Here is a 17,736-nt window from a genome sequence, read left to right as displayed (position 1 = left end):
TCCCCCCACCTTAATTTTAATTGTGGTCTAAAGAATTGTATAACTTGTTTTTCCTAATGGGTTCAGTATATGCACCCGTAATTTCAGAACTTATAACAAATGTTTTCGGTTTTTTTGTATCCAAGTCATACAATGTGTTTCAATTGCATGTTAATCGTGTAAGAAATGATAAACCAATAAATAAAATAAATAAATAAAAAGAGGCCATGCCAGGATGACCGATATGTCCCCATGGCAGCCACTGCAGCAGCGCACCACTAGGTGCCCATGCAGACATGGACCGCCAGCTGCCCTCATATCAGAGAGGAGAAAAATGGCCATAGCTCTGGAAAGGGGAAAATACAGTCCCAAGTGGCATAGAACTGTAGCAACCAGAACAAGGAATCCCGTAATCCAGTACCTGCAGTAAACACAGCAGAAGGCAGCAAATGTTCCTGCAAGTGCAGGCACAAGCTGAAGGCTGCCCATGCAGCCGGGAAAGAACAGGCCGGGCAACTGTGATGAGACAAATACCACGGCACACTTTCACCTTGCTCTGTCGCCCCCCCCCCCCCAAATCCCCATTGCACACTCTCACCTTCCCTTGCCCCCCCATCCTCATCGCACACGCTCACCTTCCCTTCCCCCCATCCTCATCGCACACACTCACCTTCCCTTGCCCCCCCCATCCTCATCGCACTCACCCACCTTCTCTTGCCCCCCATCCTCATCGCACACACTCACCTTCTCTTGCCCCCCATCCTCATTGCACACACCCACCTTCTCTTGCCCCCCCATCCTCATCACATACACTCACCTTCTCTTGCCCCCCCACCCCACCCCATCACATACTTGCCTTGCTCTGCTCCCAGCTCTCCCACCTCTCATCCCCATAGCACAAACAGAGCCACCAGCATCAACTAGTCTCCTCAATCTCTCTCTCCCCACAGAGACTGCATATCAAGAGGAGCAGGCAGTGAACCACTGAACATCAGGACATTTTTTCCTCTTTTGCCAGACTAGTCCTGACTGTTCATGTAAATTGCACATGTACAGCCTAATGGTTCACATCTACAGCTGGATCTAGGCCAGCAGAGGAGAAGCCAGGAGTCTGAGGTGCAGCAGTTCACCTCCTACCACATGATCTCTTTGGAGGAGAGGGACAGATTCAGGAAGAGCAGCTGATACTGGTGCATGTGCTGAATTCTGCACAGCAAGTGCTGAATTCTGTGCAGATTTCTCCCAGGAGTATCTCCTTGTAGACTGCAGCATATCAACTGAAACAAAGCAAAGCTCCCTCTGTTGGGTGAAAACATGCACTGTGCTATGGACTGTGGTGTGTGCAGCATATCAGGGAGTCTTATGTTCAAACAGTTTTTATTGATGAGCAACAGGAAACAACAAACATGAGCAAATCAGAAACAGAGTCATCTGCATTTGACAAATATTAAACCCCAAAAGTAACATCTCTCCTCCCCAATCTACTCATAAACTTCCCATGGAGATGGGCCTTGAACCCCCAACCACAAGTATTATGTAAAGCAGAATACTACATCCCAGGGAGTCTTTTTATGAGGTACTGTTACAGAAATAACCACTTCCCCTACCCCAAATCTACATGCAACAATGCAAACCAGGAAAGGCCAGACTTGATCATTTTACTCCAGAAACCAAACTGACAGGGAAGAGGTTTGGGGGTGGGGGGAGAAAACAAGCACAAAATGGGCTTCACTTTCTCACACTAATTGCAAAAGACCAAATATCTCTCTGTGGTATACCTACTGCTCCTTCTAAAACAAATTCCATTATAGTGCTCTTTGGTGTTCTCCCCATGACAGGTTAAGGACATTCACATTTCAAGATGGGATCCCCATCCCCATCCTCACCTTCCTCAAAAGCCCTCAGTGGAAAAAGGAAGTCTTGTGCTAAGCTATATGAACCTTGGCCTGAAGGGCTTCTACTCACCTGTCTCCTGGTCTGTGGTAACAGCAGCAGTAAGACCCACCCCAGAAGACCCCCTACCCGTGGTGGGGATGGCCCGGGGTGCTGTGCATAGCACATACCGCAACAACTGAGATTTTGCAACAGATGGATCTCCTGAAAAAAGGGAAAAAAGAAAAAAAAAAGTGAGAAAAGAGCTGCAAGCACGTTTTGAGAGTTATTTGGAATATACAATTTATTCTGTGGAAAACAAGCCACATTCTGGATTAGATTTGTATATTAACATAATTGTAACTGTGTCTATTTACTTTTTGTACATTTGTTATTTTATGGTTTCAGAAAGGGGGTGAGTGGAGGGGGGCTGTACAATGCTCTAAACAGACCTTTGGGCCAAATTGGTAATCTGTAAAACAAACCAACCTGCCTTTCAGATAGACAATACATGGGAATACATGTAAAGGCCTGGGAAAAGGGAGAGTCTGATTATGTCATGTAAAAGGATTTATACCATTTGATTAAATATCCTTTGCATGCAGCCCATAGGAATACAGTAAAAGGATTCCTATAGCTTTTAATTCTTAGGCATCCTTTTACTGTATTCCTATGGGCTGCATGCCATTTACCCCCCGCTAATCAGCACACACTAAATCTGTTGGCACACCTTAGTAAAAGGACCCCTTAATCCCTTATTCACCTGTTCAATATCTGCTGTTTTAATCATTCCCATAATAAATGGGACTTCTTAATCCTTATTTGTCCTATTTATCCATCTTGAATAGACTGTCGAGCAGGGAAACTCTTACATGTTTGTATACAATGCTGCGCAAGTTTACTGAAATAAGTAGTAGTAGTATTTTATTGTTTGCCACTTTAAGGCTCACGTGTGGAGGTTATCAAATGAAAGGAAAACAAAGTAATGGTGTGAGGGCACCAGGTGCCCTCTTACTCCCCATGTCCTGATCCTTTAGTCCTTGTATGCTAAGTAGGTAACAAGGATTGTAATTTACATTTGTTAAAAAATAGAGGTGGTGAGGATATTGGGGGGGGGAACAAAAAGATGGAGACATGCTACGGGATAAAAGCCAAGTGTGTGTGTGTGTGTGTTTGGGGGGAGGGGGAAGCATCTAATTTCAGGTAAGATCTACTCAACCCAAAGCAAACCAAGCCTCGCTCCTCAAAGTACCTATCAACAGGACATTGATATCTCCCCTGATGCGTGTCCCATTATCCAGAATCTTCTCCACCCCTCCAAGCAACATGCAGAGGATTGCCTTCTTAATGTACTCATGTCCGTGAATGCTGGGAGCCAGAGATCGTGCAAGCTGATCAAAGATATCCTGAGAAAAGGGGAGGGAGGACAGTTAATTCCACAGAAACAAAGGATGTAATGAACAGATTCCACTTGAGATTTTTTTTGCTTCATTTCCTAATAACCAATGACCCTCATACTTATTTCAGGCTCTCTCAAATTCTGGTACTGCTTTTGCCTCTATCACCTCTCCCGGAGGGCGTTTCCATGCATCCATTACCTCTTCCATGAACAACTACTTCCCAACGTTACTCCTGAATCCACCTCCCTTCCACCCCCTGCCTGGACCTCTTGTTCTAGAATGTCATGCACAGAGCATTGTGTGTAGCATTTGGGAATCCTTACAGAACAAAGCTATTGACCCTGATGCAGCAGTGTGGATGAACACTGCACCAACAGAAGTCATCCCTGAGAATACAAGCAGCCTGGCTGCCGAGCACAAAAACTCCTTTCTAGGAGCCAGAAGGTGCAAGGACAGTGCCAGGAAAACAGTTTCAGCACCAATAAAGGAGGATAGCCAACTCTTCCACCTTGCCATAAAAGTGTACACTGTGAATCTTATATGAAGAGTTTTCTTTCTGCCATTTCCTGAAGCTGGAGAACACATTTTGTGGCCAGAGAGTGGTAGGTCAATCCCATGGTTTCACAGGATGTAGTCTTATTGCAGGGACATTTTACTTAAGCAGGAATAAACTTATAGCTGAAGGGTATCAAACTGCAATCCTGGAGGGCTGCAAACCAGTCTGATTTTCATGAGATGGGCAAATTTGGACTTACCTGTTAATTTCCTTTCTTGAGTCCTGCCAGACTAGTCTAGTCAAGAAGATTATGGGGCTTATTTTCAAATCACTTAGACTTACCAAGTTCCATAGGTTACTACATAACTTTATAAGTCTAAGTGCTTTTGAAAATACACCTCCATGTCATACTGCCAGTAGAAGAAGGTAGAAAAAAACAGCTCAGAGCCCATTTCACTCCTCTTATAGGAGTATGAGGCTGCCTTTAGATCCATAGTATGCTATAAACAAAGCTACTGAAGGCAATTGCAATGTTTTGGGTTTCCAATTCACCACTAAAGCCAAACCTTATGAAACCCAAATCAGTTCACTGTCACTATCCCAAGAATGAGAATTCCATACGCCCAGAGCTGTGGAGTCAGTACACCAAACTTTTGACTCAGACTCCTTTAATTTTTCTACTCTCCAACTCAAGCTCCGACTCCTCTACTTATATTAGGATTTAAATTTCTTGTTCTGGATCTATGTTTACCAGTACTTTAGATTTAGGACAAAGATCTATATATCTATACAATCAAATGATATATCTACCATATATTATAATGCTGTTTTTGTTTTGAAGCTGGAGTCAGTACATTTTAACTGACTCTATAGGTCTGCATACACCAAGAGTACAACTACTTTCAGAGAAAGCTACAGCATACTGTTAGCTTTCTGAATTTGTCAGATCAAGAACCTCAGTCCTACCAGACCAAATCCTGTGGCTGTTTCCCACTTTCTCAAGTACCAAAACTAGAGTGCAGGCTTAAATCAAAGCCTGAATAGCCTGATAAACACCGTGCATTTTTTCTAGTGAAAAAGGTGCCAGTACTCAAATGCCAGGCCACCCTTCAGAGGTGGGATGATCACTGAGGGACCCACCCCACAATAGTCAGGCTCCCTGAAACCAGTCACAGAATCTATGACAAGGCAGAATTGGTGTGTAGAGCCTGAGCTCTTTCATTAAAACTTGGGGATCATGGTTCAATTTTAAGACAATGGAAAAGGTGCCAAGTACTCCGTGCCCCCCAAGTACCCCCTCAAAAAAAGCCCTAGATAAACACAAGGATTCGCAGGTTCTCAGATCTTCTCCACAGTGGCCCCCTTACCGAGGCAGGGTCCAGGGAAGAAAATAAAAGCCATTCTCAAGGATACCAGAGAATAGGAATTATGCAAAGGAAGCTCTACTCTGCAAAAGAGTGAAACCAGTGAAGTCTTTATGGACACCAGGTACACACACTGATGACAGGAATCCAACTCTAGATGCTAGAAACTATGCAGACTGAAAATCTTGACCAGGAAACATCCAGTGGAGCTCAGGATCCACCCTTGCTATGCCATTATATAATCTAGAGTTGAAGTGGAAAGGAGAAATTAGATCTTACCTGCTAATTTGCTTTCCTTTAGTCCCTCCGGACCGGACCAGGATTGGACTGATGGGTTGTGCTCGCCTACCAGCAGGTGGAGACTGAGAAATACTCTGACTCTTGAGAGCCAATAGGAGCCCTGGCCATGTGACCTTAGCCTCAGTATTTGAATAACAAAGCAGGAAAGAAAGACCTTCTGTGCCGTATGGAATCCTAGCAGCCACAAAGCACTCGGCAATGCCAAGTATCAGAGCTCACCAGCAACTCTCACCAGAGAAGTGGTATGGCCCGATATGTATTACAGCTCACCAGCAACTCTCACCAGAGAAGTGGTATGGCTCACTTGTACTATAGCTCACCAGCAACTCTCACCAGAGAAGTGGTATGGCTCACTTGTACTATAGCTCACCAGCAACTCTCGCCAGAGAAGTGGTATGGCTCACGTATAATATAGCTCACCCGCAACTCTCACCAGAGAAGTGGTATGGCTCACTTGTCTTATAGCTCACCAGCAACTCTCACCAGAGAAGTGGTATGGCCCACTTAAGATTTTATATATATTCTATCAACTGAGCTTACCAGCAACTCTCACCAGAAAAGTGGTAAATCATATTTAAGGTTTTATAGATATTCCAGCAACTGAGCTCAGCCACAACTCTCACCAGAGAAGTGGTATGGCGTATTTAAGGTTTTATAGATAGATTCCAGCAATTGAGCTCCCCAGCAATATAAACCAGGTAAAGTTCTGTATATATATAGTATTGTTCCACGAATCGTAAAGGAATGAATACCCTTCCTACTGAATACACTTTCTACTTAATAAAAGAAGCTAAAGAGTAGAGAGAACATGGGAGGGGCCTGGTCCGGTCCGGAGGGACTAAAGGAAAGCAAATTAGCAGGTAAGATCTAATTTCTCCTTCCTTAGCGTCCCTCCGGACCGGACCAGGATTGGACTGATGGGAAGTACCAAAGCAGTAATCTGAAGGGAGGGACCCTATGAAAACTGCAGAGAAATGCTCATGCTGCATAGGCCACCTGGCGACAACTAACATGTAGTGTGACCCAATGAGAAAAATAAAATGAAACTAGGACTAAGTTGCCAACTTATCAATGTGCACCGAGAGCACCAAAAATCGCCATAGTAAGAATAGAGCCCGCTTCTGAAGTTGTGGAATATGTTGTAATACGCTGTGGAACTGCCCTCTCAGCGAGAAGAGAAATAGACATTCTCATTTCCTTGATCCTTCGCGATATAGCGGGTTAGAAACAATGAAAGACTTTTACGCCTACTGGCTAGAAGGACAAAACCAATAAGAAAAAACCGATTGGGAAAGGTGAAAACTTTAAACTACAGCAGACCAAAAAGAAGTTACCAACCGTAGAAGTATTCCACACATAGATCTACTTGCTGCAATGGTTACTAGGAAACCCTGCTTGAAGAGGAAAACTTTATAGAAAAAATTATGGCTACTAGAAAACAGAACTTTAAGAGTCTGTTCACCTAGTTCACCTAGCTGGTGGACGAAGCGGGGGGTACAGGTGCAGGACTCCTTTAAGAAACCGCTTTGACAGTGGATGCTGCATAAGCGTGCGGTTGTCAACAGTATCATGCATCACTGATAGAGCTGCCAAATGAACTCTAATGGATGAGTAAGACAGACAAGGTTTCGCACTATGCAGAAGACATTCCAAAACATGCAAAATGGTACTGTTTGTGGAATGAAGAGGCGAGAGGAGCACCACAGAGTGAACTGTCGCCACTTTGATTCATAGGACTTTAATGTAGATTTCTGTCTGGAAGCAATTAAAACTTGAAGTACTTCCTGCGAAAATATCAAAGATGTTGCGGACCCAGTAACCACGCCATAAGTTTGAGTGACTGGGGGGCCGGATGTAGAAGGGTGCCTTGGTTCTGCGTAAACACCTAGTGAGATGACGGAAGAAACGCATAAAGAAGGTTGAAAAACCCCTGCTGGACGTTGGCATCTGTCCCTGTCTCCGTCAAGACTGTTGCTGAACGGAAGAAGCAAGAAATGTTCGTGAGCCTGAAGGCAAAAAGAGATAGCCCTGAAGTGTCGCAGTGAGGAAGTAAGGCTGAAAAAATGAGAGTCCATTCACCTAAATGCAGGGTGACACAACTAAGAAAAAATGCGTACAAACTCAAGAGTATACTCTTAACTCCTCCTTGGCGGAAGACATAACCCATTGCCATGGCAAGGACCAACATAGCTCTCTCCGCCTTGTTTGTCAGTAGGGAAAACAAAATTCACCCGAAGGTAAAACGAATTGCTGAGGCCAAGCTTCTGCCAAAAAGTGTACTGCACGAAGCATCCCAATGACAGAACTAAGGTTCTTGAGATAACTAGATGACACTTAAATAGCGCGATTGATGACCCTGAGATTCGCAATAGGATGAAGGAAAATTCCTTCTTGGGCATTAGAAAGTAAAATTGCATTCTGCAGAATAGAGCGAGGAAATGGCCGAAGGCCCAAGGTCACCAAGAAAAATATAAACTGGGATGTTTGCAGAGGAGACAAAAGACTGTGCGCCAACCTGACTAAACAAAGAGAAAATCAGAGATATCTGATGAGAGATCAAATGAGAGGCCTGGCTACAATCACCACCCAACCTAGAGACTGTAAGAAATGCAACACCCGGTGCGTGACCTGAGAACTCTGCTGATAAGACTTTCTCCAATTAGGCAGTCTAGGTAAGAATGAAATGACCCTAAGAGCGCAATGAACATCCTCTTAGATCTATAAAAACGGAAGAGAGAGTACTGCTGAAAATGACCGGTTAATGCATAAGCAAAAAAAATTAACCATTCTCTGGATCCTGAGGAAAAGAGGAAGGGTGACCAAGGACACCAGTGAAATAGGGCTACAAACTCCAACCCTATCTGTATGGCGTTCCATAGTTGGGTAAGTTCTGAATATAGAAAGTTCTGAATATAGGAGTCCACCAGCTATGGTAGTACGCTCCGGACAGAAAAAAATTGTCCCAGTATGAACGTCTGAGACACCGGCCTGTAATTTCTTGGATCTCCCTAATCCACATACCACTAATCCACGTACCACGGTCATGCGTCCTCCCTCACTGAGATGTAGATTGTAAGCTCCTCTGAGCAGGGAACGTCCCTCTCCGCTAATTTGTACAGCGCTGCGTAACCCTAGTAGCGCTCTAGAAATGTTAAGTAGTAGTAGAAGTAGTACCAGACTCACACCCAATAGATATGAATGTTGAGCTTGTTTCAGGTTAAAACACCGAACCTAGGCCCAGGGTCCCCAGTATTCCTAGTGGTGAACAGCCATGACAAATATTGTATGCATTAGTTTGCAGAATTACTGCACAGCCTTGCTTTTGGAGCAGAGATTTCTGTTCGATACTCTCGTGAGAGTTTTTTTTTTTTTTTTAATGCTGTTCTGGCTGTAGAAAGGTGGACATTTGAGCTTCCCCAGAATGGCAAAACTTATGTACCTATGCCCATTAGATATGAATGCTGGACTTGATGGACTTTAGGCCTTACCCAGCATAACCATACTTATATACCTATGGCCTAAATACACAGGAAGTGATTGAATCCCCTTCCAATTGAAAGAACACTCTGGAGTGAAGGCGCATAGAATGAAAATGAAAAAGGTGAAGTTGTGCCACAGCCACTTGGTGAAGGCAGTGTAGACAAGACTATATCTGAATTCAAGAAAGCTTGATATAACATCAGGTCTCTAAGGAAGAGGAAGAGATAGCAGATGGTATATATAGGCATACTGGACCAAACCAGGATGTTTATAATCTGCCAATGCTGAACTGATAGAGTAGAGAAAAACACGAGTAGATGGTTTGAGGACCGTCCACTATCTAAGTGAAAGGATGACTTTATTCTCTAAGTGACCATATGTCCTGTAAAAACCAGAAGAAAGCTAAAATGAAATATGAGAGGCTTCAAGGCAGTTGGAAAAGAAGGGAAGACATGAATAAAGCATGCCTGCTAAGGCAGCTGAATGATTGGGAGCTTGGTAGACAGGACTGTAGCAAGTGCAGCTACCTGAATTGCCACAAAAATCAAATACCTGACATGAGAAAAGGCAAAAAATACTGTGAAAGAGGTCCTCACTGTGCTCTATCCTCACTGTGCTCTATCTACTCACACACAAATATCAAACAGTCTGACCAAATACAAAAGCAAAAGATATCGACACCAAAACATACAGGTATCTCCTAAAGGGTGACCTGACATTAAGAACATAAGGGACAAGCAAAATATTATTATAATTATTATTAACATTTGTATAGTGGTACCAGATGCCCGCAGCGCAGAACACCTCACACAGAAAGACAATCCCTGCTCCAAAGAGCCCACATGAGTCTTTATATAACATATAGTATAGAGAAGCAGTCATTGACCCATGGCCAGACCCTGGGCCAAAGAAGAAAAGACCAGAGGGAAATATACCCGTCTGCTGCAAATCCCCAGACTACCCCAGAAACAACATCTCCGTTTCCTTCTACACTCCCGAGAAAAACAAAACCGAACCGGAGAAACGCTGCCTCGTAAAGGGAACTGCAGCTGGAGGCAAACATGGCTACCTAGCGCGCCCAAAGTAAAAGAACGAGGATCAAAGAAGAAAAAACACGGAGGACATGAAAGGAGATGCGATCGCAAACGAAGAAGCCGGAAATCGCTGCCGCTGGTAGAGGAAGCAAAAAGTTACCCTCCAGTGCCGAGCAAAAACATGCTTTAGCCTCTCCTCCGACGCTAATAGACAGCGCAGCACATCCTGAGCTTTTCAGACCGATCGGAGAAGAGCGGGCGTGCGCCGAAGCGGTTCGCGCCATTTTTTTTTTTTTTTTTTTTAATTTCAATTCACAGCTACTAAAACGCCAGAAAAACGGAGGAACATAATTGTGAAAATAAAAAATCGCCCTTTAAAGTCTAAAAACACTGAATTGTTCCAATCTTTTATTTATTTATTTATTTATTTTTTTCACAGCTGAAGTAGAAAAGAAAAAAACTCCGCAAGCATAATAAATCACAACCGAGCTGACTGCCAGGAAAAATCTGGGGAAAGAAAAAAAGGGCTTCTCCTCGTAATTTCCTTCTATTTGTTTTAACTCTTTTAAAGTACAATCCCCAAAGAGAAATATTCTCTTAAGTTTTTTTTTTTTTTTCCGAGTTAGAAAAGACAGTGCTGAAGAGAAGTAGACTAGCACAGAGCTGCCTGCTCGTTAACAGCCTCGGTATATACATTTTTTTTTTTTTTTTTTTTTAAACAGTTGAGCTTGCTCATTAAAATTGTGACTTTCTAGAGTGGCTGCCTCTCCCAAAGACATACACCTTTCTAAACAAAGGGTAGCCCTTCCCAGCTACATGTGGGAGATGGGGAGGAAGGGGGGAGGGACCCGGGGACACCCGAGTTTAACACCCCCAGAGGCTGTAAAAGAAAGGAAAAAGAAATTCCTACCTGCCCAGCGTCTAATAGAGAATTCCTAGGCACAGAAGAAGAGGTAGTATTATTGTTGTTGTAATTATGAACCTCTAAAAGAGAAAGAGATAGAGAGAGACTAAAGGGCTCACTTCCTACCTGCTGGGAGACTGAGAAAATACTGAGGCTAAGGTCACATGGCCAGGGCTCCTATTGGCTCTCAAGAGTCAGAGTTTTTCTCAGTCTCCACCTGCTGGTAGGCGAGCACAACCCATCAGTCCAATCCTGGTCCGGTCCGGAGGGACGCTAAGGAAAGGAGCACTATTACTCTCTGAGCTCCCTCGGAGTGCTACAATAAAGTACTTGATAAAGTCCTCCCAAACTCAGAGGAGAATGAACTCCCTAATCCCAGATATTCCTGTCAGACTACTAACAAACTATGAAGGACCCCTTTCCACTGACAGGACCCTCCATTAAGTATTAGCAATGAAGGAGAAAGTGATATCAGCGGTCAGGATGGCAGCAATTGGCTAGAGCTCCGGGGTTCTCATCTCTGATGTCAGTCTTCTCTCTGTAAAATTTTGCTTTTGGAGCAGCTTTTAATGCAGACTACTGAAGTTTATTTGATGGCTTACTCTAATGTTTATTTAAGTTCTAATAAGGAAGGAAAAAAAAAAAGACTAAGGGTACTGCAATACTGTAATTCCACCCTCAAGAAATTATTAAGTCCAGCCCACGTATTTAAACAACATGAAGATGGCTCTGTTGGTATATACAGATCTCCAGGCATGTACAAGATCAATGGAAAGTTACACTCTGAATTTTTCCATGGGGAGGGGTACACTGCAGGGCTGCCCCCTTTCTCCCCTGCTATTTGCCCTTGTTATGGAACCACTAGTAAAAAAAGCCCCGTTTCTGATGCAAATGAAACGGGGGGCTAGCAAGGTTTTCTTCAGAGTGTGCATGTAGTGTGTGTCCCTGCCCTCTGGCCTCTCTCCCTCCCCCTCCCCCCTTGGAGTCCAGTCCTTCAGTGTTAAGTTTCCTGCTGTTCTGTGTTACAGAGAGAGTGAGGGCATCTTTCTCCCCTCCCCCTCTGAGTCCTTCACTGTTTACAGAGAGAGGGATTTCATGCTGTGCTGCTTTCCTTCACTCATGGGGAAACCGGATATCTCTGGCGCTTCACACTTCAGGCTGGAGGCTTCATAGAACGTTGGTCTTGCCTTTTATATATATAGATTTGCTCAGATGGTGAGATCTAATGGGAATTTTGCAGGAATAGAGATTGTGCAGATTTCCCAGAAGATTTCCCTATTCACAGACATTATCTTGTCTATTACTAGACCTTGCTTCTCTTTGCCAATAGAGATGAATGAGATGCAAGCTTATGGAAAAGTGTCTGGCTTCAAAGTAAATTTAGAAATAAGGCAATGAATAACACTTTCTGAGGTGGAGAGGAGGGGTATCTTATAAAATAAATTATCTAGGAACCATGGTACCTGCAGATCTAGACAAGGTGTATTCTTGTAATTATAATCCACTTGCAAACAAAGTGAAAGCTGACTTCCAGAATTGGAATTTTTTTTTTTTGAGGGGGGAATCCCAAGATTCTTCTCTCTCACACACAGGATTCCATTTTCTACACCGGATTATTGGCAAAGGCTTTTACACAGTTTTATCTGGCAGAACAAACATCCAAGGGTAGTGAAGACCATACTACTGAAGCATAAATAGTTAGATGGTTTGGGGTACCTGATTTAAAAAAATTGCTATTTGGCTTCTCAGATTAGGCATCTTAGGCACTACAGAGTTACCACTACACCCAAGCCCTTTGTACAAATTGAACAACATTTTGTGCCTGGTGGTGCTTTACCTGATACACTGTGGTTCTTCATGCCCAATTTTGGTTTAGTGGGTTACTATGAGGCTCATTTTCAAAGCACTTAGCCTCCCAAAGTTCCATAGGTTTCTATGGAACTTTGGGAGGCTAAGTGCTTTGAAAATGAGCCTCTATACCTCCTTACCCAAAAGTTTTGCAAATTTGGCACATTTTAACAGTTAACCTCTTCCTTACATTATCAATACCCACTGATATGGAATACTTTGCCTTCAGATATTATGAAGATTAATGGATATATTGAAGTTTGTATTAGATAACTTTTAACCAATGAGATAGATAGATCACCCATCCAGTGGAGATAGAGAACCCACCCACCTGCTCAGCCAAGCCAAATGCACTGGCTGACATACTAAACTGCCATGACTTACCTGAAGCACATCACCTTTTCCTCCAGACAAACTGGAAACAAGTAGAGAGAAAGGAAAGGGGACTGTAATCGCTTCAGACACTGACAGACAAAGCACCACAGGAGACCAGTAGGCATTCTGGGGAAAAGCTGTACTGGAGGCATTTTTTTCCCCTTACTCTTCTGAAAACTTACTGGCCAGCACTCAGGTCCCCTTCCAAGAGTACAGAAGTGCAGGCACTGCAGCTATAAATTTCCTGAAGGATCAGGGGGAGGGGGACGAGAAGGGACTTGGCACCACTAAGTTTAGGCACCCTCTGCAAATCCTAGCTCTCTAGTCTGTTTCCAGGGGAAGGGAAATTAGGCTCAAAAGGACTATTGCCCACAGTATCCCCTGAACTATGTTTATGCTCCACTGGGAATCTGGGCCTACTGTTTTCCTATAAGCAGCCTATTCTGCCTACATATAGATGCTGCACCAGGCAAAGAGCACCATCCGCTGAAGCCAGAGAAATACTGAGGAGCTGAAGGCAGTACTAGCCCCTTTTAAAGGGGAGTGAAGTCAGCCCTGACCTGACTCCATCTGTTGGAAGGGGGGGGGGGGGACATAATCCACTCATCTGAGCTGGCCTGGCATGAATGTTAAGAATTGCATATTCATTGAAAACCAGGCTAGTTAGCCGCCCTCCAGGACTGCAGTTTGACACCACTGGTATAGCTCATTTGGATAGCAACTGACTATCACTGCTCTCCTGGTAATTTTCTCAGCCTACCAATTAAACGGATTTTCTGTTTAATATTATACATATAGCAGCTATAAAAATTGACAGATCGGCAAGTTATACATTCACTAGCATTTGGAGAACATCTCTCATACCTTGGAGCGGCTGTTGCTGAATCTCTTGATTTTGGACACATCATCAGCAGAAAAGCACGGTTGTGCTTCCTTGTTTAGCTGGTTCACATTACAGGCAATCATGATGGTCCTAAGAAATGGTGCAAACAGCCATTATTACCCTCATATATCAAGCACCAAACTTCCTCACAACACAGAAGGTAGGGGGTGGTGGTAGTAAGGGCAGCACTTTGACCGTGTATAAATACTTTAAATACACACAAACTAACACAGGTTGACTCTTGAAGAACAAGTGAGACACCCAAGATACTGTCAGACTAAGGACGGGCAAGAAAGAAACTGTGTCTTACCTGATAATTTTCTTTCCTTTAGTCCTACCAGACCGGTCCAGACAAGTTGGAATGCTGTGTCCTCTGACCAGCAGATGACCGGTCTAGACAAGTTGGAATGCTGTGTCCGCTGACCAGCAGATGACCGGTCTAGACAAGTTGGAATGCTGTGTCCGCTGACCAGCAGATGACCGGTCTAGACAAGTTGGAATGCTGTGTCTGCTGACCAGCAGATGGAGACAGAAAAAGGAAGTAGTTCCATGCGATTTGCCCCATTATGGTCTTGTATAACCACTGAATGTTCAGTATTTCAACTAGCCAAGCAATGTTTCTCCCATTTATACTGCTGGTAGCAGAAAAGTGAAGTTTAGGCAAAACGCCACCAAGCCAAAATTTGTGCCAAGAACATAGCACGTGCTCCACTGACAAAGATCTTTCACCAACTCATGAGATGCCTAAAATGGAGGACATCAGCGAAGCATCAAGAAAATAATGACTTAAGCAACCTGAACAGAGGAGAGCACAGATAAGAGCTTCTGGACTAGTAGGACTAAAGGAAAACATTCACTAATATCAAAGAGGTAAAAATGCTCCCACCCCCACCTAAACACAAATCACAAAAAAAAAAAAATGGGAAAAACATACTGTTGTATGAACAGGTCTAATTTTTAATTCTTAATTTTTAAAAATTAAATTTTCTTTTCAATACTTCACAAAGGTAGACAGTGAAATGAATTTGGGATTGACAGTGTGTCCAAACCCTCAAATCATTCTAGATCCCCTGCCCTCAATTTTGTCAAACTCAAACATCAGTGTCCATAATTAAAAATCACATAAAACTTTAAGAAAGCAGCGAGTACTTATCCACACAGCACTGTTGACAAAGACCACCACTTTTGTCACCCATAGGTACTCATGGGATAGGAGGTAATGTCATTCTGTGGACTAGGAATTGGTTTGTTGAGGGTAGGGTTAAATAGCCATTTTTCTCAATGGAGGAGGGTGAATAGTGGAGTACCGCAGGGATCTGTACTGTGACCGGTGTTATTTAACACATTTATAAATGATCTGGAAATCGGAATGACAAATGAGGTGATTAAATTTGCAAATGAGAAAACTATTCAAATTGTCAACACACATGCAGATTGTGAAGATTTGCAGGAAGACCTTAGGAAACTGGAAGTCTGAGCATCCAAATGGCAAATGAAATTTAATGCGGGCAAATGCAAAGTGATGCACATTGGGAAGAATAATCCGAATCATAGTTACCTTAGGAGTCCGCACTCAAGAAAGAGATCTACGTGTCATTGTAGACAATATGCTGAAATCTTCTGCCCATTGAGCGGCAGTAGCCAAAAAAGCAAACAGGATGCTTGGAATTATTAGGAAAGGGATGCAAAGTAAGACGAAGAATATTATGCCTCCATCGCTCCATGGTGCGACCTCACCTTGAGTACTGCATTCAAATCTGGTCGCCATGTCTCAAAAAAGATACAGCGGAATTAGAAAAGGTTCAAAAGAGAGCAACCAAAATGATAAAAAGGGATGGAACTCCTCCCATATGAGGAAAGGCTAAAGAGGTTAGGGCTATTCAGCTTAGAAGAAAGACAGCTGAGGGGGGATATGACTGAGGTCTATAAAATCCTGAGTACTGTAAAATGGGTAAAAGTGAATCGATTGCTCATTCTTTCAAGAAAAACAAAGACTAGGGGGACACTCAATGAATTTACATGGAAATACTTTTAAAACAAACAGGAGGAATATTTTTTTCACTCAAAGAACAGTTAAGCTCTGGAACTCGCAGCCAGAAGATGTGGTAATAGTGATTAGTGTACCTGGGTTGTTTGGACAAGTTCCTGGAGGAAAAGTCCATAGACTGTTACTGAGATGGACATGGGGGAAGTCACTGCTTACCTCAGGATTGGTAGCTTGGAATGTTGCTAATAACTGAGTTTCTGCCAGGTACTTGTGACCTGGATTGGCCACTATTGGAAGCAAGATACTGGGCTAGATGAACCATTGATCTGACCCAGTATGGCTATTCTTATGTTCTTACCTGAATGTTCCTGAAGTGTAGCCTCCTTTCTTCCCAGGCAAACAGCGATACGTCCCAATCACTTGCACTCGATCCCCTGGTTTCACCTTATCCACAAGGTCATCATCCAGAATGATGTCCACAGAGCGCGGCAGCTGTCCGGCTGGTGCCTTCTCTGGCATCTCTTGAATGGTGATGGTTTGGTGATCCTTGTAAGATGACAAGCCAAACTCTGTCTCCAGGGGGTTGTTCTCTTCATCCTGCAGAGGTAGCAAAGAATATTTGTTCAGCTTCCTACTGGATGATGGTGAGATGAAGTTCACCCATTGACAAAGCAACTTAAGAATCCCTCAATTCATAACCACAACAAGGGTGCAATATAAAAACATGCTATAACCTTTGCTCAATGAGGGTTTAGAGCTTTGACTGTTGTGAATGGAGTGACATGCTGTGTAGACGAGACCTCTCTAGCTAAGTTGCTTACGTGTAACAGCAAGAAAATACAGCTAGTTCTCCCCCAGCCCATAACAACAGACTTCTCCTGAGCATGAACAGGTATTCCCACTCTGGCTGAGATTCCTTCCTCTCCATCATTCTTTTCCTCTAGTTCAGCAGGACGTACTAAGAAAGAATGTGGGTGTTTAAGTGTAGCTGCATTTCCCTGCTGTTTAGAGAGAGCCCCAATTAAAAGGTAACAGACTTCACTTTCTCTGCAGAAAAGCAGAGGGAAATACTGGCAAACTGTATAGCGATTCCTTAGCAGAGGGCCACCCATTTATTCCTTTATCTGTGGCAACCCCATGATTAAAGGTGGTTGGAAGTTAGTAGGTGAATAGATTGCGGAGCACAGCCTGTCCAAAGGCTAGGTCATGCTTGTGGGGAATCTAATCAGTAGTATTTTGTAAATGTGCAGAGTGGAGGAGTGGCCTATTGGTTAGAGCACCGGTCTTGCAATCCAGAGGTGGCTGGTTCAAATCCTGCTGCTGCTCCTTGTGATCTTGGGCAAGTCACTTAATCCTCCATTGCCTCAGGTACAAATTTAGATTGTGAGCCCTCCTGAGACAGAGAAATATCCAGTGTACCTGAATGTAACTCACCTTGAGCTACTACTGAAAAAGGTGTGAGCAAAATCTAAATAAATGAAATGAAATAAATGAGAGAACCAAGTAGCAGCCTTGCAGATGTCTTCAATGGATGTTGGCTACAGAAGTTGCTGTAGTTCTAAGACTATGAGCAGATATCTTTGAAAGGAGTTGGAGACCCAAGTGGGTGTAGCAGAGGACTATATAAATCGGCAATCCAAGCCGAGATGTGTGTTTAGCTGCTGGTAACCCAGGATTGTTAGTGTATGTTTATTTTTGGACTTGATATACTGCCTTTCAGGAGTGGAATCAAAGCAATGTACAATGACAAAGAATCACTCGTAAGATAAGGAAGAAGAGAATTACAAAACTCAAGGACAGAGAAAAAAAAGAAA

At 43.4% G+C, this 17,736-nt stretch overlaps 1 protein-coding gene across 1 annotated transcript in view; it reads right to left on the bottom strand.

Annotated features, from left to right (window-relative positions):
- MCM3 (minichromosome maintenance complex component 3) overlaps positions 1 to 17,736 on the bottom strand; it is an 85,761-nt gene that overhangs the window by 55,618 nt on the left and 12,407 nt on the right. The window contains exons 5-8 of the mRNA XM_030198734.1: positions 16,281 to 16,519; positions 13,917 to 14,025; positions 3,104 to 3,257; positions 1,945 to 2,076 (exon numbers count right to left, since the gene is read on the bottom strand). Of these exons, the coding sequence (XP_030054594.1) occupies positions 1,945 to 2,076; positions 3,104 to 3,257; positions 13,917 to 14,025; positions 16,281 to 16,519 (634 nt within the window). The remainder of the gene's footprint in view (positions 1 to 1,944; positions 2,077 to 3,103; positions 3,258 to 13,916; positions 14,026 to 16,280; positions 16,520 to 17,736) is intronic.

This window comes from Microcaecilia unicolor, chromosome 3 (genome assembly GCF_901765095.1).
Source record: "Microcaecilia unicolor chromosome 3, aMicUni1.1, whole genome shotgun sequence".
Lineage (NCBI taxonomy): Eukaryota > Metazoa > Chordata > Amphibia > Gymnophiona > Siphonopidae > Microcaecilia > Microcaecilia unicolor.
This window is presented reverse-complemented; position numbering and strand designations above follow the sequence as displayed.